This window comes from Anolis sagrei, chromosome 11, assembly GCF_037176765.1.
Source record: "Anolis sagrei isolate rAnoSag1 chromosome 11, rAnoSag1.mat, whole genome shotgun sequence".
NCBI classification, from domain to species: Eukaryota; Metazoa; Chordata; class Lepidosauria; order Squamata; family Dactyloidae; genus Anolis; species Anolis sagrei.
Window position 1 is genome coordinate 5,720,001 of NC_090031.1, and position 19,340 is coordinate 5,739,340.

At 44.8% G+C, this 19,340-nt stretch overlaps 1 protein-coding gene across 1 annotated transcript in view; it reads left to right on the plus strand.

Annotated features, from left to right (window-relative positions):
* FAM163B (family with sequence similarity 163 member B) overlaps positions 1-19,244 on the plus strand; it is a 34,862-nt gene extending 15,618 nt beyond the window's left edge. Inside the window, exons 2-3 of the mRNA XM_060757457.2 lie at positions 13,114-13,229; positions 14,246-19,244. Coding sequence (XP_060613440.2) covers positions 13,137-13,229; positions 14,246-14,635 — 483 coding nt within the window. The 5' untranslated portion in view covers positions 13,114-13,136 and the 3' untranslated portion in view covers positions 14,636-19,244. The remainder of the gene's footprint in view (positions 1-13,113; positions 13,230-14,245) is intronic.
* Positions 19,245-19,340: the final 96 nt, after the last annotated feature.

Here is a 19,340-nt window from a genome sequence, read left to right on the forward strand (position 1 = left end):
AGAAAGGAATAGAAAAGGGTTTAGGGAGAGGCACTGAACATGATCATGCAAATTCCACGCCAATGGAGAAAGTAAGAAACACTGGGATGTCTGTGGTGGAGGAAACACATACACATTTTCACTTTTATTAGGTATATAGATAGATATAAGGGAAAAGTAAAGGTTTCCCTCAACATTAAGTCTAGTCGTGTCCGAGTCTGGAGGTTGGTGCTCATCTCCATTTCTAAGCCGAAGAGCCGGCGTTGTCCATAGACACCTCCAAGGTCATTATGCCAGCATGACTGCATGGAGTGCTGTTACCTTCCCGCCGAAGCGATACCTATTGATTCATTGCATGTTTTCAAACTGCTAGATTGGCAGAAGCTGGGGCTAATAGCGGGAGCTCACCCCACTCCTCAGATTCGAACCTTCAGCCTTTCGGTCAGCAAGTTCAGCAGCTCAGCTGTTTAACCAACTACCCCACCATGGCACCCAGATAGATATAAATTGATTATTATTATTATTACCCCACTTGATCGAGACCCATACCTCTATTTTCATGTGTCCTATTTAATTGTGTTTGCTTATCTGCCAGAGACAGTGTTCCATGTTAAACGCTACGGCTGATTTTAATATTAATTCGAGAAGGGATTAAATCTGTGGGCGTGAGGTGAAAAATATATCGCGGCCGCGCACAAATAAAAGCAAGCCGATCTTGATTTTAAGGCATGCCGGCAGCTTAGGCATGCGGCGGATTATTGCCTGATATAAGGAAATAATTCCTGGGTACTTATGCAATACGCGGCTGTTTGCATTGCTTGCGGAGGGGGAGAGGAGCCAAGGAATTAACATCCTCCGGTGGCGTTGAGTGGGTTCGAAATTCGGAGACGGAGGATGGCAAATTGGGTCTCCGTGAACCCCCAAAAGGAAAGGAAAGGAGCCAGTCGACCCTTCTCCTGTGTTTGCTTTCTTTCATTACTAAAATAACTATAAATTGTTATTATTATTATTATTATTATTATTATTATTTACTAATACTAATACTAGTAATAATAATAATAACAACAACAACAACAACAACAATAATAATAATAATAATAATAATACAGTCTGGAAAACTCACAGCAATCCATCTGCTATATTGTTAATAGATCAATATATTAATATTATTGTTAATAATAATAATAATAATAATTTATAGTCATTTGGGTTGTTATTCTTCATGTCCTTTCTTAAAGGAGACTCAAAGTAAATAACAACAACAACAACAATAATAATAATAATAATAATAATAATAATGCATTACAGTTGGGAAAGGATGGAACGATCCATCTTGAGGAAGTAAACAACAACAACAACAACAACAGCAACATAATAATAATAATAATAATAATAATAATAATAATGCATGAAAGCTGGGAAAGGATGGAACGATCCATCTTGAGGAAGTAAACAACAACAACAACAACAACAAAACATAATAATAATAATAATAATAATAATGCATTAAAGTTGGGAAAGGATGGAACAATCCATCTTGAGAAAGTAAACAACAACAACATAATAATGCATTAAAGTTGGGAAAGGATGGAATGAGGAAGTAAATAACAATAACAACAGCTGCAAAATAACTTTTCCCAGATGAGATGCAGGAAACGTATGGCCCAAATGTGGTCAAAGCTTGGAGAAGCAGCAGCAGTTTGCTTTTGCCAAAGTCCTACTGGGAAAAGGGCGATTTTCTCTTTTTGACTCATCTCCATACGATAGTGCGGAATGAATACCATTTGGCATCAGTTTAACAGCCATGGCTCAATACGACGGACTCCTGAGAGTTATAGTTTTGCAAGTCCTTGAGCCTTCTCTGCCAAAGTGTGTTGCTTCCTTTGCAAACTACCAATCCCAGGGTTCCATCGCAATGAGCCGTGGCAATTCGGTCCTTGGCACTCGCCCCATTGGCCTGCTCCCATTGGCACCCATTGCTTTCTTCTTGCTTTCCCTCCATTGACTGGGTACGATTACAAAACCGAAGGGGGAGAAAAGGAAGAAGCCAAACCTCCTTTTGGCTCCAAATTATTTTCCCTGATTCTTGGCCGGGTCACTGCTTTCTCAGTATTTTGGCACGGAATTGTTGTCTGCTTCTCTCTTTTTTTGATGGTGGGCTGGCTTTGGGATAAGACGGAGAGAAGGGAAGAAGACTGTTTCCTTCCTTCTGGAGTTTCCTTTTGTTTCCCAACCCAACTAAGGATGTGTCTACATTGTCGAATGAGTGCTGTTCGATCCTACCAGTAGGCTGCTAGGAATTGTGGGAATTGAAGTCCAAAACACCTGGAAGGCTGAAGTTTGCCCATGCCGGGTCTATATTATCTCCGAAAATGTGCTGGGCCCATAACCTGTTATTATATTGGGTGTTGGATTCCAGATATCCCTACATTTGACTGCCATGGTTCAGTGCTATGGAATCTGGGGAGTTCTAGTTTTACAAGGTCTTTAGCCTTCCCTGCCAAAGAGGGCTGGTGCCTCACCAAACTACAGCTCCCAAGATGCCATAGTATTGTGCCCAGTCAATTTAAGTGGTGTCAAGCTTTGGTCCACCCAAAGAAGGGGAGGGACAATGTTTTGTTGAAGGCTTTCATGGCCAGAATCACTGGGGTGCTGTGATTTTTCTGGGCTGTATGGCCATGTTCTGGTAGCATTCTCTCCTGACATTTCACCTGCATCTGTGGCTAATGGCCTGCCATAGATGTAGGCAAAACATGATGAGAGAATGCTTCTGGAACATGGTCATACAGCCTGGTAAATTCACATCAACCCAAACACAACAACAACAACAACAACAACAACAACAACGTATCCCTCCATATTTGGTGCCATCTAACAATTGGATCAGCATAGTCTCTATGCCATAATTGTCCAAGTCGTTTTTGAAGGCTTTCATGGCCTGAATCACTGGGATCACAACAACCCAGTGATTCTGGCCATGAAAGCTTTCAACAACTTGGATAACGAAGGCATAGAAATCATGCTGATCCAATTGACAAGATGGCACCAAGTTGGGTGAAACATCAGGAGAGAATGCTACCAGAACATGGCCATGTATCCTGAAAAACTCACAGGGTAGGAACACTATACTAACGAGGAACATTGCAACCTTCCTCCAAGAAAAAGAAGACCACATTAGATCTCCCGCCAATGACACCAGAGGGATCGCCGAAAGAGTAGGCGACCGATCCATTCAAGGAGGGCTTCACGTGTCCGAAAGCTCATGCCAGGGCGCTGTCTGGTTGATAAAAGAGGCTGACCTTCAGGCGTCGCCAAGAAGCAGGGAATTGGCACCGAGAACCACATCGAGGGGGCTAATAAAACATTCATAAGTTGACAGCGAGGCTTGGAGCAACGGCAGGCCAGCTTGGCATCTCGGGATGCCAGATCTGCTTTATCTCTCAGTGCAGATGGCGGGGCTGTTGAAGCGACCGTTTTGAGAGCGTCCTACGGGCAAATTGACATCTTGATTGAGCCTTACCTTGCCCGCTCCCACCCCGACGTGCCCAAAGAAAAGAACCTTGCTGCAGCGGATAAAGCCAATACAATACTAGGCCATACCAAGAGCCAATGCTGTGATACTGCAACCAATAAAGCCAATACAATACTAGGCTGTATCAAGAGCCAATGCTGTCATGCTGCAGCTGACAAAGTCAATACAGACCCTGTTGCTGGGCCTGTATGTGTGTGTGTGTTTGTGTATGGAATGTTTCAGCTTCTCGGCTTGCTCATTTTTCATACCCGAAGGCTCTTCCAAAGCCGGGGCTCAGCATTTTTTGGCCGCTTGCTCTGTCAGCGGCTGGAATCCATCAACTTTTAGTACCTGCGTAAAAGGCAGCCAACAGCTCTTGTGGGCCGGTAGCGCTCCCCTTACGAGCTTCAAAGGGCCCAATACACTAAATCTCCCAATTCCTAGTGTGCCCGCTCTTGGTTCCCCCCCCCCTCCCTCTGTGGATATTAGTGTGGTTTGGATAGTCTTTCTGGCCAAGTTGTGTTCTTCTGCCTTCTGCAAACTACAATTTTCCAGGGTGATGTCACCAAACTATAATGCCCAAATTCCCTGGATGCATCTAATAACTACACTGTCAAATGAATGCAGTTTGATATTACTTCATGAGCATGTAGCATCCTCCAGAACCTTCCTTGAAATGCATGGTTGCCTGTGTGTGATGGGACTTGTAGAGGATGATGGGAGTTGTAGTTTAGCACAGCACCAGCCCCCTTGAACTGACAAGGTTTAGGTCCTTGTCAGACTACAACTCCCAGGTTACCAAAAACATGGGAGCCAGGGCTGGCATGGCACATCTTATAGGGCTGTGCAAAATTATTATTAGTCTTCGTAAGTGGGATCAAATTCGTCAAATTCGTCAAATTCGAATGCAAATTCGATGCAATATCCGACACGTGGGCATGGCCGGTGCCAAAAATTAAAGAATTGAAATTTACCCCTTACTTTTTTGTTTGCATTTTGTAAACCTTGGAAGCCACCCAAAGTCGCTTTCACGTTCAGTGCAAGGAAGCAAAGCAAAGCCAAAAAGGCTGCCATTCCTCTTCAGATTCATGGCTTCTCTCCATTAGGAGAGGGAAGCAGCAGGGAGAAAGCAGAGTGCACTTGGGAAAGGGACAGAGAAAGCAAAGTTCGCTGGGAAAGAGATGAAGAAAGCAGAGTTCACTGGGAAAGAGAGAGAAAGCAGAGTTTGCTGGGAAAGAGACGGAGGAAGCAGAGTTTGCTGGGAAAGAGATGAAGAAAGCAGAGTTCGCTGGGAAAGAGACGGAGAAAGTGGAGTTCGCTGGGAAAGAGATGAAGAAAGCAGAGTTCGCTGGGAAAGAGACGGAGAAAGTGGAGTTCGCTGGGAAAGAGATGAAGAAAGCAGAGTTCGCTGGGAAAGAGACGGAGAAAGTGGAGTTCGCTGGGAAAGAGACGGAGAAAGTAGAGTTCGCTGGGAAAGTGACAGAGAAAGCAGTGTTTGCTGGGAAAGAGACGGAGAAAGCAGAGTTCGCTGGGAAAGAGACGGAGAAAGCACAGAATTCTGGGAAATGGAATTATTATTATTATTATTATCATCATCATTTAAATCAGTGCTGGGCTGGGAATAAATCCCTCAATGGATGTCCTTTGGGGGTCCCTTCCAACTCAATAGGAGAAGCATATTACTTAGTTTAGAGGCTGGATGACCATCTGTTAGGTGAGTTTTGATAGTGCCCTTCTGCCAATAAGAAGGAAATTGGACTAGATGGCTTTTGGGGTCCCCTCCAACTCTTGGATTCTATGAAAATGTAGAAGGCGACTCAGAGCGGATCACAGAACATACATATATGGCAGTGTTTCTCAACCTGGTGGTCGGGACCCCTGGGGGGGGGGCAGTTGCGATGGGGTGTTGGAGGGATCACCAAAGACCATCAGGATACATAGTATTTTCTGCTGGTAATGGGAGTTCTGTGTGGAAAGTCTGGCCCAATTCTATCGTTGGTGGGATTCAGAATGCTCTCTGATTGTAGGTGAACTATAAATCCCAGCAACTACAACTCCCAAATGTCAAGGTCTATTTTCCCCAAACTCCCAACAGTGTTCACATTTGGGCATATTGAGTATTCATGCCAAGTTTAGTCCAGATCTATCATTGTTTGAGTCCACAGTGCTTTCTGGAGATAGGTGAACTACAACTCCCAAACTCAAGGCCAATGCTCACCTAACCCTTTCATTATTTTTTGCTGGTCATGGGCGTTCTGTGTGCCAAGTTTGGGTCAATTCCATTTCTGGTGGAGTTCAGAATGCTCTTTGATTGTAGGTGAACTATAAATCCCAGCAACTACAACTCTCAAGATCCAGATAATGAAAATACATCTTGCCTATCAGATATTTACATGACGATTCGTAACAGTAGCAAAATTCCAGTTATGAAGTAGCAACGAAAATAATTTTAGGGTTGGGGATCACCACAACATGAGGAATTGTATTAAGGGGTCACGGCTTTAGGAAGGTTGAGAACCACTGATATATGGCAAACTACAACTCCCAGGGTCCCTAATGAAGATCTCAGTCTGTATTCATTTGGCAATAGAGACAAACTCACTGCCCCGCAGGAAGCCTAACTGGCCCTCTTGGTGGTCCTTGGTTCTCGGGAGAGAACTAGATCTCATAAGTAGAACTCAAGATGCCGACTTCTTTAAAGGCTTAAATCTGTTCCGAAACGGAGGGCAAGCCTTTGCAAACGTCAAGTCCGACCCCGAAAGCCTGGCAACCCAACTGGTGTATTTATTACTAAATATATGATGATTCTGGGAGCCCGTAAAGATGTGGAATTAGGAGCAAATGTGTGTGTGTTTTTAACAGAGAGCGAGAGAGAAAGAAAGTCTAGACAGGAACTGTTCTGCTTTTGGGCCTCTGTATTCTTAATTTTTTCCTCCTGGCGCTCTGGAGAGTTTCAGGCTTCCAGGTGTGCGCTCTCAATATATACATACACACACACACATATATATAGTCCCTCTTTCTCAAATCCAGCTCTACAAAGGGTGCATCTACACTGTACAGCTTCATCATCTCTGATCTGAATGGCTTCCAAATTGGCTGAGAGAGTGATGCCTTTGTTCCAGGCACAAAATGATTCGAAATATCATGAATGTTATGACTGTCGGGCTGTGCATTAGGTGTATAGGAAGCATCAATGGATGGCATGCTTAGGCTTGGGTCCCATCTCCAAGATACATCACTACATCCATAGAAACATATGCAAGTGCTCCAGTATTTGATACCCCAAAGATACTTTATAATATACTTTATTATAATAATAATATAAAATGTTATTATTTATGTTATTTTTTATAATAATATATTATTTACATTATATTATTCTTTATAATAATAAATTATTTATATTATTATTTATAATATATTGTTTATTATATATTATTACATATAATAATATATTATTTATATTATATATTATAATACTATATTGTTAATATATATAATACTATATTATTTATATTATTATTTATAATGATAAATTATTTATATATTATACTATTATTTATAATAGTATATTATGTATATTATATTATTTAGAATATTATTTATATTCTATTATTTATAATACTATATTATTTATAGTCTTATTATTTATAATAATATATTATTTATTTTATATTATTATTCATAATAATATATGATGGGAGTTGTAGTTCGGCGACATCCAGAGAGCTGTGAGAATCCCAGCCACAATGGATCTGAACGAAACATGATACACGGACCCTTCACAATCCAATGTAATATATTGGTGGAATTTGGGAGGGATGTATAGAGGATGATAGGAGTTGTAGTCCACCCACATCCAGAGAGCTCTGTAAATCCCACCCATGATGGATCTGGACCAAGCTTGGTATACAGACCCTTCATGATCCAACATAATATATCGGCAGAATTTGGGAGGGACGTATAGAGGGTGATGGGAGTTGTAGTCTACCCACATCCAGAGAGCTCTGTAAATCCCACCCATGATGGATCTGGACCAAGCTTGGTACACAAACCCTTCATGATCCAACGTAATATATTGGCAGAATTTGGGAGGGACGTATAGAGGGTGATGGGAGTTGTAGTCCACCCACATCCAGAGAGCCATGTAAATCCCAGCAATGAAGGATCTGGACCAAGCTTGGTTCACAGATCCTTCATGGTGGAATTTGAGAGGGACTTATACATGATGATGAGCGTTGTAGTCCACCCATATTTGGAGAACCATGTAAATCTCACTCATGATGGATCTGGACCAAGCTTGGTCCACAGACCTGCTATGCCAGTGGACTACAAATGGGGAGGGCATGGGTTAAGTCATGGTCCTATATTATCTACATTTCAGGGAGATGCTTGTGTTGTGGCTGCACATTGCGCATGGTGTCGAGACCCTCCAAAGTGGTGTTGAGACCCTCCAAAGCCTTCTCTTTGGCTTTCCTGCCCAAAGGGCGTGATCCTGAAACCCTCAGGAGGGTTGGCGGGTCAAAGGGAGGTTTTGTTCCTCCTCCTGGCATGCATCTGGCGTTCCTCTTAACCAGATGTGGAGGGACAACCCAAATAACCCATGAGGCGCATGGAAGTTGTTTGCAGCCTTCCCTCCGTCCTGATTTTCCTGCGGCCCTTCCTTCTCTTCTCCGGCATCTCCTGCTCCTCCTCCTCCTCCTCCTCCTCCTCCTTGGAGCCTGTCTAACATGTTCGTTAGCAGCAGTCGCAAATTCCAGCCAGCTGGCATCCCAAGGCGGCGTTGGAGGCACTCCTCACAGCGGGAGTCCGTCCAGAACATCACCACCGTCTGCACCGTCTTAGAAGGGTTCTGTCTTGGGAAGGGAGGCGAAAACTTGGCCTCAACACCTTCCTTAGGAGAAAAATGGCCAGACGGGGGAAAGGAGACACCAGGATGGCCCGAGCCTCAGCACATCGTAGGTCTGGACGGGCTCTAGGGTCACTTTGGGCACCAAGCAAGTCTGATCGGACAGCCTTAGAGGCGCTCTTGTGTCCTACAGCTCTGATCGGAGAGGTTCGGTTAGGGCAGACCCTGAATATCATTGCTGGTCCCAAGTGCCTAACGCCCTGGAAGGTTTGATAGGACACACGTGGTGTTTTAAATCAGTGGTTCTCAAACTTACGAATGCCATGACCCCTGAAGACACCTCCTCACTTTAATAATAATAATAATAATAATAATAATAATAATAATAATAATACTTTGTCGAAGACTTTCATGGCCGGAATCACTGGGTTGTTGTAGGTTTTTTTGGGCTATATGGCCATGGTCTAGAGGCATTCTCTCTTGACGTTTCGCCTGCATCTGTGGCAAGCATCCTCAGAGGTAGTGAGGTCTGTTGGAACTAGGAAAAACGGTTTATATATCTGTGGAATGACCAGGGTGGGACAAAGAACTCTTGTCTGCTGGAGCTAGGTGTGAATGTTTCAACTGACCACCTTGATTAGCATATAATGGCCTGACAGTGCCTGGAGCAAACTTTTGTTGAGAGGTGATTAGATGTCCTTGTTTGTTTCCTCTCTGTTGTTGTGCTGTTCTAATTTCAGAGTTTTTTAATACTGGTAGCCAGATTTTGTTCATTTTCATGGTTTCCTCCTTTCTGTTGAAATTGTCCACATGCTTCTTGTGGATTTCAATGGCTTCTCTGTGTAGTCAGACATGGTGGTTGTGAGAGCGGTCCAGCATTTCTGTGTCCTCAAATAATATGCTGTGTCCAGGCTGGTTCATCAGGTGCTCTACTATGGCTGACTTCTCTGGTTGAAGGAGTCTGCCGTGCCTTTCATGTTCCTTGATTCGTGTCTGGGCAATGCTGCTGCGTTTGGTGGTCCCTATGGAGACTTGTCCACCGGTATATGGTAGACTCCTGCAGAAGTGAACCATCGTTGCTAGGCCCAGCAGGAATATTCTCATGAGAAACTGCCCTTTGCACTGGGGCCTCTCTGTCATTGTCTGCCTGAAAATCATTGACCAAACCATCTCCATCTTGTACCTCAACCTCGGCACCATCATTTCCCTCATCATTTCCCAAATCAGGATCCTGAAACACAAACACAGCCTGATTCCCAACAGGGAGGTATTTTAAGGTACCCATAAGGAAATGTCAGAAAAATGTCGGCAATTCGATCGAGGAGGGTTTTCGAGCAAAGCTCTTTGGCAGGGAGACGGAGCGACAGCCAATGGCAACATTCACACTTGCCTCCAACAGATAAGAGCTCTTTCTCCCACCCTGGACATCCCACAGATATATAAACCCAGTTTCCAACAGAGCTCTCAACCTCTGAGGATGCCTGCTATCAGGAGAGAATGCTTCTGGAACATGGCCACACAGCCTGGAAAACTCACAGCAACCCAGACTCAGAATAGCTCTCTTAGCCTTGAGGAAAAGTATTTTCTCTGTTAGAGACGTCACGTTGCAGGCCCTCAATGTCATTGTAGTGCCGATTAGAATTTGGAAGTGTCGTTAGAAGCAGAAATTAAACTTTTCGGGGGCAGGGGAGGGGGGGAAATACCACTTCTTTTAGCAGATCAGCTCCATTTGAATACACACGGTGGGGGAACCGAAAACGAAGGGAGAAATTCAGTGATGTAGTGGTGTCAGAGAAAAATGCGAAGCGGTGCCAGGCCAAAGTCTAGACGGAACTCGGATGCTCGTCCCGTTTTTTTTAATGGGCAGCAAATTTGCAACAATGAGGCCTCGCGTTGCTTTGGCAACCGAGGCTCCCAAAGCTTTGCAACCGTATTCTTTTGGTTTTTGTGGCTTGCGTTGGACTTCCAGCTCGAGCCTTTTGTTTTCGTGCTCAGATAATTCTGCACTCGCTTGGTTTGTTGAACCGACCTTTTGAGAATACCAAATACCAGACCCTCCAAAGCTTTGCAGATAAAAATTGGGATGTGCGTGCCAAGCGATGTTGAGGGAGGATTTATTTTTGTACTAGGCAGTCCCTCGTAGCCCAAGGATGATGGCCTTCGCAGTGGATACATAGGTGGCAGTGGAGCCCTATGTTCTTCCTCAGTGAGGACATCAGTTTCCAAGTGGAAGGCGGTCCCAAACGTGACTTCCTCTTGGCACGTTTATCCCTTTTGCCCTCCATTCATGCCCCTTCAAATTCCACAGCACTGCTGGTCAAAGCTGACCTCCAGTAGAATGCTCAAGGGCCAGGGCTTCCCAAGAGATTTGCAGGATTTTTCAGAGACACCGTTGATGGAATCATTCCAGGAGTTGAGTGAGATGTCTGTAGACAGTCCACGTTTCGCAGGCGTATCACAGGGCTTTAAGCCCATCTTTAAATATCTTTTCCTGTTCACCAACATTCCATTTTCCGTTCTTGAGTTGGGCGTATAGTAACCGCTTTAGGAGACAGTGATCTTTGGGCATTTGGACAACGTGGCCTTCAGTCCAGCGGAGTTGATGGTGTAGGAGCATCGCTTCAATGCCAGTGATCTTTGCTTCTTCAGCACACTGACCTTTGTCTGCCTGCCTTCCCAAGAGATTTGCAGGATTTTTCAGGAGCTGAGTATGATGTCTGTAGACAGTCCACGTTTTACAGGGTTGGGAGGACAATAGCTTTAAACCTATCTTTAAATATCTTTTCCTGTTCACCAACATTCCATTTTTCTGTTGAGTTGGGAGTTCCAAAGAGATTTGCAGGATTTTTCAGAAGCAACGCTGATGGAATCATTCCAGGAGTTGTGTGTGACGTCTCTAGACAGTCCACGTTTCTCAGGGTTGGGAGGACAATCTATATAAATAAAAATGTTATGTTGGTTTGTGGTATTCACAGAACTCAAAAACCACTGGATGACTTGGCACCAAATTTAGACACAAGGCACCTAACAACCCAATGTATGTCCTTCACTCAAAAAAACTGATTTTGTCATTTGGGAGTTGTAGTTGCTGGGATTTATAGTTCAACTACAATCAGAGAGCATTGTGAACCCCACCAAGGATGGAATTGAACCAAACTTTGCACACAGAACTCCCATGACCAACAGAAAATACTAGAACGGTTTGGTGGGTCCTTTGGTTTTGGAGTTGTAGTTCACCTACATCCCGAGATCACTGTGGACTCAAACAATGATGGATCTGGACCAACTCTACACTAATACTCAATATGTCCAAATGTGAACACTGGTAGAGTTTGGGGAAAATAGAATCTTGACATTTGGGAGTTGTAGTTGCTGGGATTTATAGTTCAACTACAATCAGAGAGCATTGTGAACCCCACCAAGGATGGAATTGAACCAAACTTTGCACACAGAACTCCCATGACCAACAGAAAATTCTAGAACGGTTTGGTGGGTCCTTTGGTTTTGGAGTTGTAGTTCACCTACATCCCGAGATCACTGTGGACTCAAACAATGATGGATCTGGACCAACTCTACACTAATACTCAATATGTCCAAATGTGAACACTGGTAGAGTTTGGGGAAAATAGAATCTTGACATTTGGGAGTTGTAGTTGCTGGGATTTATAGTTCACCTACAATCACAGAGCATTCTGAATCCCACCAACGATAGAATTGGGCCAAACCTCCCACACAGAACCCCCATGTAGGCCACAGCAACGTGTGGCAGGGGACGGCTAGTAGCTATTTAAATAAGCACTTTGGTCTCCCTGCGGATATCCTCAAACACTCTCACAGAGCTCAGGCAGTGTTGTATTTCAGTGTCAATGTTGGTCAACGTTTTCTAATGTTACACCATTAAGCTGTATTTCTGACATTGCAGAAGATTGGCTGGTGACTGCTGGAAGAGCACTTTGGTTTTCTCAATGTTCAATGGGAGGCTGAGATTCTCATATGTTTCTGCAAAGGTGTTTAGAGTGGCTTGTAGGTCTTCTGAATGTGCACAGACTATGTTATCATCAGCATGTTGGAGTTCTATAACAGATGTTGTTTTGACTTTGGTTTTGTAGAGGGATTGGCTGGTGACTGCTGGAAGAGCACTTTGGTTTTCTCAATGTTCAGTGAGAGGCTGTGCTTGTCGTATTCTGCTGCAAAGGTGTTTAGAGCGGCTACTGGGTCTTCTTCTGAATGTGCCCAGACTACATTATCACCACATATTGGAGTTCTATGACAGATGTTGTTTTGATCTTGGTGTTTTAGAGGGATTGGCTGGTGCTTGCTGGAAGAGCACTTTGGTTTTCTCCATGTTCAATGAGAGGCTGAGCTTCTTGTATGCTTCAGCAAAGGTGTTTAGAGTGGCTTGTAGGTCTTCTTCTGAATGCGCACAGACTTTGTTATCATCAGCATATTGGAGTTCTATAACAGCTGTTGGTTTTGGCTTTCAGTCTGCTAAGGTTAATCCAATAGATGATTTCAACTCTGGTGGGAAGTTTCCCATCAACAAGATGAAGTATCATAGCGATGAAGATGGAGAATAATATTGGGGCAATAACACATCCCTATTTGACACCTGATTCCACCTTAAATGGGTCACTTTGGGAGCCACTGCTGTCCAAGACTGTTGTTGGATTTATACTTGAGGTCAACTTATACCCAAGTATATCATTCTCTCTGGATTCTCTTTCTTTGAATGCCTAGCTCTTCATGCTTCCTCATCTTCTCTTGTGTCTTGCAGGGTGTTAATGGAGAAGAGGTCGAATGACAGCCGGGACTGTGGTCATCACCGGCGGAATATTAGCAACTGTCATCTTATTGTGTATCATAGCTGTTCTCTGCTATTGTAGGCTCCAGGTATTACAATTTGACTGGGTTTGGGATAACATTAAGGGGTTTGCTTCAAATGTCTTTGGGTGCAGATATCTGAAAAACTATGTCTCCCATATGAGCATGTCCCTAGTTGGTTGTGCACAGGAGATGCCCAGTTTCGTGGCCCTAACACCCTACAACCTTTGGTGGTTGTATATCTACCACTTCATCACATTTACTAAATTCCACCAAGGGGAAATTGTGGGAGGAGCCAAGATACCCTTGTCAGGGAAAGTTAGGGAAAGTTTATTATGCCATGACTGCATACGATGGAGACCTACAGGAAGTTATAGTTTCCCAAGGTCCATACTCTTCACTTGGTGCATTTCCACTATTTGCTTAGTGCATTTCCATTATTATTATTATTATTATTATTATTATTATTATTATTATTATGCCATGTCTCCTTGCTGTGGAGTCCTGGGAGTTATAGTTTCCCAAGGTCCATTCCCTTCTCCGGGTGCATTTACACTGTGGAATGAATGCTCTTGGACCCCACTTTAAATGTCATGGCTCCATGTTATGGAGTCCTTCTGGGAGTTATAGTTTCACAAGGTCCATACCCTTCTCTGGGTGCATTTACACTATGGAGTGAATACCCTTGCACCTCACTTTAAATGTCATGGCTCCGTGTGATGGAGCCCTCCTGGGAGTTATAGTTTCCCAAGGTCCATACTCTTCTCTAGGTGCATTTCCACTATGGAATGTATGCTCTTGGACCCCACTTTAAATACCATAGCTCCATACCATGCGTTCCTGGGAGTTATAGTTTTCCAAGGTCCATACCCTTCTCTGGGTGCATTTACACTATGGAATGAATGCACTTGGACCCCACTTTAAATGCCATAGCTCCATACCATGCGTTCCAGGGAGTTATAGTTTCCCAAGGGCCATACCCTTCTCTGCCCACCCCTGATTGAGATCAATAGCTTTCTTGCAGTGAGATGGCATCTCAGGAAGACTTTCTCCAACTAACCTTTCTCCTTGCTGCTCTCCCCCAGTACTACTGCTGCAAGAAGGATGAGTCGGAAGAGGATGGGGAGGAGCCGGACTTCGACGCGGACTCCCGCATCCCACCGCTCCACTGCAACCGCAACGTGGCTCTGACCAATGGCCCCTCCTTGTACCACTCCCCGTCCCCGTTCAAGAAGGCCTCCCAGTGCCGGACGGTCTGCCCCAGCTGCTCCCACTATGAGCCGCCCACCTTCTTCCTCCAGGAACCCGAAGAGGAGGTCCGCAATGGGGGCGACCTGGTCAACTACAAGGCCATCAGCCAGGAAGACTTGGAACTGCCCGTCAGCGCCAACAGCCTCCAGTCCCTCAACCCCAACCGCCTCTCGGCCATGCGCGAGGCCTTCTCCCGCAGCCGCAGCATCAGCACCGACGTCTGACGGCGGGGAGAGAACGGGCACCGCCACGTTGCCAAGAAGGCCGGCATCCCGCCATCGCGATGGAGTGAGTTCCGCGGTTTCCTACACCTTTGGGGCTTTTTTCTAAAACACCGCCATGGCTTGTCGAAAAGGAAGAAAACCGAACGGGCAACGTCTTTTGAAAACAATGAATGTATTTCTATGTTGTTATGTTTACCTATATTAATATTCATGAATACAGCGTTGTAGGTCACGAGGAAGGAGGGGTGCCGACGGACCGCCAACGCCGGGTGTTGCCGACTCCATTAGGGCGAGAAGGCGAGAATGCGAATCTAAATGTATTTGAGCTTTTGATACCTGGCTTCCTTTTGTACACCGACGCCGCCGTTCCCCTTCTTTGCCGTCAGCGCATCTCGCATGGCTACCCTCCGCTCCTTTGTCCTCCTTCCTTGGCCACGACTGGACGCTGAGAGAGAACTTCCTGCCCTTTTGTGATAACTTTGGGGATGTTTTGTTGGATTCAGGCATGCCCTTTAGAGGTTTCTCGTAGAGGAGTCCACCTTCTCCTTGCTTCCAGCTGACCCATAGTCATGCCATGCTTTGCGTGGTCTCGCCAAGAAGACCTTTTGTGATAATTTTGGGAATGTTTTGTTTGATTTGGGCATGCCCTTTGGAGGTTTCTCGTAGAGGTGCCCACATTCTCCTTGCTTCCAGCTGACCCATAGTCATGCCATGCTTTGCGTGGTCTCACCGGGATGACCTTTTGTGATAATTTTGGGGATGTTTTGTTGGATTTGGAAATTTCTCGTAGAGGAGTCCACCTTCTCCTTGCTTCCAGCTGACCCATAGTCATGCCAAGCTTTGCGTGGTCTCGCCAAGAAGACCTTTTGTGATAATTTTGGGGATGTTTTGTTGGATTTGGGCATGCCCTTTGGAGGTTTCTCGTAGAGGTGCCCACATTCTCCTTGCTTCCAGCTGAACCATAGTCATGCCATGCTTTGCGTGGTCTCACCAGGATGACCTTTTGTGATAATGTTGGGGATGTTTTGTTGGATTTGGAGATTTCTCGTAGAGGAGTCCACCTTCTCCTTGCTTCCAGCTGACCCATAGTCATGCCAAGCTTTGCGTGGTCTCGCCAAGAAGACCTTTTGTGATAATTTTGGGGATGTTTTGTTGGATTCGGGCATGCCCTTTGGAGGTTTCTCATAGAGGAGTCCACCTTCTCCTTGCTTCCAGTTGACCCATAGTCATGCCATGCTTTGTGTGGTCTCGCCAAGAAGACCTTCCAATGCAAGATGGCTTCTGGACTTTGGCTCTGAGCCTCTTGCTCCAACAACCTTCTGTATCCTCCAAGAACCCATCCTTGGCAACAATGGGACCAATCCACAGCTAATATCTGAACCGGTAACGTCTCGAGTACCAGTACCGTCTCGAGAGACTCGATGGTGACAGCACAAGGAAGCATTCACTTCTGCTTTTCTAGCAACAGCACCTTTCTTTTGTGCTCCTTCTCAAAATGGCTTCCTGGTGCCATTTTGAGAGGGATTACAGAGACAAATGGGGGTAGAGTATGGTTCTGGGGGGGCAGTATAGGGTACTGCAATGCTTGCAGGGGGTATTTTTGATGTGCTTCCACTTACTTAGAGGGCTTTATGCATGGTTTAGGGGCACCAGGCTCCACAAATCAGGCTGAATTTTGATTTTAAAATGTAGGAGTTTGAAGATTTCAGGCTGACCTTGAAAACTGAATCTGTTTTGTTTATTTATTTATTTATTTGCAGTATTTATATTCCGCTCTTCTCACCCCGAAAGGGACCCAAGGCGGATAACAGGACACATACCCGGCAAACATTCAATGCCATTAAACAGACAGGACAGACAACAGATAGAGGTATTATGTCGGCATTTTTCCCAACTTCGGAATTCGGGACGTCATGATCGATTCCGGCCACAGGAGGGTGCTGTCGCTCCATCCTCTGTGATGAAGAGCCCTTGATTATAGACTTCCCTCTTTCTTTGATTGCTGGCATTTCCTGGTATTTCTTTTTTTTTTATGGTGCCGTAAAATACCTCCCGGTGGCGCAGCAGGTTAAATTGCTGAGCTGCTGAACTTGCTGACTGAAAGGATGACGGTTCGAATCCGGGGAGTGGAGTGAGTTCCCACTGTTAGCCCCAGATTCTGTCAACCTAGCAGTTTGAAAACATGCCAGTGTGAGTACTTACTTATTTACTGAACTTGCTGACCGAAAGGATGGTGGTTCGAATCTGGGGAGTGGGGTGAGCTCCCGCTGTTAGCCCCAGCTTCTGCCAATCTAGCTGTTCTAAAACATACCAATGTGAGTACTTACTTACTTACTTACTGAACTCGCTGACCAAAAGGATGGCGGTTTGAATCTGGGGAGTGGGTGAGCTACTGCTGTTAGCCCCAGCTTCTGCCAATCTAGCAGTTCTAAAACATGCCAGTGTGAGTACTTACTTACTTGTTGAACTTGCTGACTGAAAGGATGGTGATTCGAATCTGGGGAATGGGGTGAGCTACTGCTGTTAGCCCCAGCTTCTGCCAATCTAGCAGTTCTAAAACATACCAATGTGAGTACTTACTTACTTACTGAACTCGCTGACCAAAAGGATGGCGGTTCGAATCTGGGGAGTGGGGGGAGCTCCCACTGTTATCCCCAGCTTCTGCCAATCTAGCAGTTCTAAAACATGTCAATGTTAGTAGATCAATAGGTACAGTTCCCAGCGCTCCATGCAATCATGCCGGCCACATAACCTTGGAGGCATCTACGGACAACGCCGGCTTTTTGGCTTAGAAATGGAGACGAACACCACCGTCCTATCGGACACAATGTCAAGAGGAAGCCCTTACATTTATTAAAATACCTCCCTGCTGAAGCAATGCCTAATTTCTCTACTCACAGCTCACAGCTGGTTTTGAACCACTTAGGTGGGCAGTGAGCTGGGCTAAAGGTTGGGTACTCACCCCGACCCAAGCTTTGAACTGACAGCCTTTCGATTAGTGTGATCTATTGCTGCTGGTGATTAACCAGCTGTGCTAAAGTTTATAGTATTTATACTCCTCCCTTCTCACCCCAAAGGGGACTCAGGGCGGATCACAAAATGCCAAACATTCGATGCCGATTATACAATGACATGACAGACAAGAGATCAAGGTGTATATATAGGCTTTTCCCATCTTTCAGCATCTTTGGAGGCTGTGCTTGGATCCGGCTACTGGAGGGTGCTGTTGCTCCATCTCCCTACCGAAGAGCTTTCTTTGTTTGTAAACTTCCTCCTATTTCTGATCGAAACACCAAGCCTAAATAAATACCTGCCTGCTTTAATGTGGTTCCTATTTATCCAGGGGCGGCTCAACCATTACGCAAAGTAAGCATTCGCAGTATAGTTGATTTTGCCCAGGGGCGCTGTTGAGGCGCTCTTGGGGGAAAATAGACCTTGACATATGTGAGTTGTAGTTACTGGGATGTATAGTTCACCTCCAATCAAAGAGCATTCTGAACTCCACCAATGATGGAATTGAACCAAATATGGCACACAGAACTCCCATGACGAACAGAAAATATATATCAGTGATTGGTTGGGGGGGGCACCAAAATACTGTTTGCTTACCGTTGAAAATTACCTAGGGCTGCCCTGTATTTATCTACTCACATTTGTTTCCGACAGAGAGCATGGATGAGCTCCCTCTGTCAGCTCCAGCTCCCCATGCGGGGACATGAGAGAAGCCTCCCACAAGGATGGTAAAACATCAATCATCCGGGCATCTCCTGGGCAACATCCTTGCAGACAGCCAATTCTCTCACACCATAAGCGACTTGCAGTTTCTCAAGTTGCTCCTGACACACACACACACAATTGTTTGTAAACTGCTAGGTAGGCAGAAGCTGGGCTAAAAGTCAGGAGCTCACCCTGACCCAGGCTTCGAACGTTCAGCCGTCCAGTTGGCAAGATTTATTGCAGCTTGGTGATTAACCTGCTGTGCTAAAGCCCGGAGGATGTACAGACTAAGATAGGAGAGAGGAATCGAGATGAAATGTTTGTTTATCTATTTTTAACGAAAACAGTGGCCATTGTTTTAAGCACAATCCAGTTCCATTGACTCTCCTTTTATCCGAAGCAGTGCCAGTGTCTCTATGAGCGGGTTGTGTTTCCGTCTGGTTTGTGACGTGTTGCAATATCCTCGCTGGACTGAAAAAAAAAAACAAACCCTATGGAAAGTGTTCCCATCGCTTTCTTCTGTCGTCTCTTTTCAGTGATCTGACGTAACCGCCGCAGCCGCTTCCATAGAACTCTTTTGAGTCGATTTTGTAATAATAATAATAATAATAATAATAATAATAATATGTTTTAACAGCATTTTTGAAGATGCTGAGATTTGTTGCGTTTCGATCGTGGCAATGTTTTTAAATCTTCCGGGTTTTTCCTCCTTGCGCTGGTCTCTTCTTCGGATTTCGTTTTCCTTTTTGGTGCATCTTTGAAATCAATTGAATTGTTTCCATGAGTTTTCTGTTCACTTTTGGCAGTGTGGCAAACTTGTACAAAACTTCCAAGACCCTCTGAAAACGAAAAAAAACTTAAAAAAATAATAAACTTAATCTTGACTTTGTTATCGAGGGAGAAGCAGTCTCATTTGTGGTACAAACGAAAATTCGCCAAATGGGTCAATGGGGAGCCAAAAATAATATGACGCATTGCTGCTTCTCTT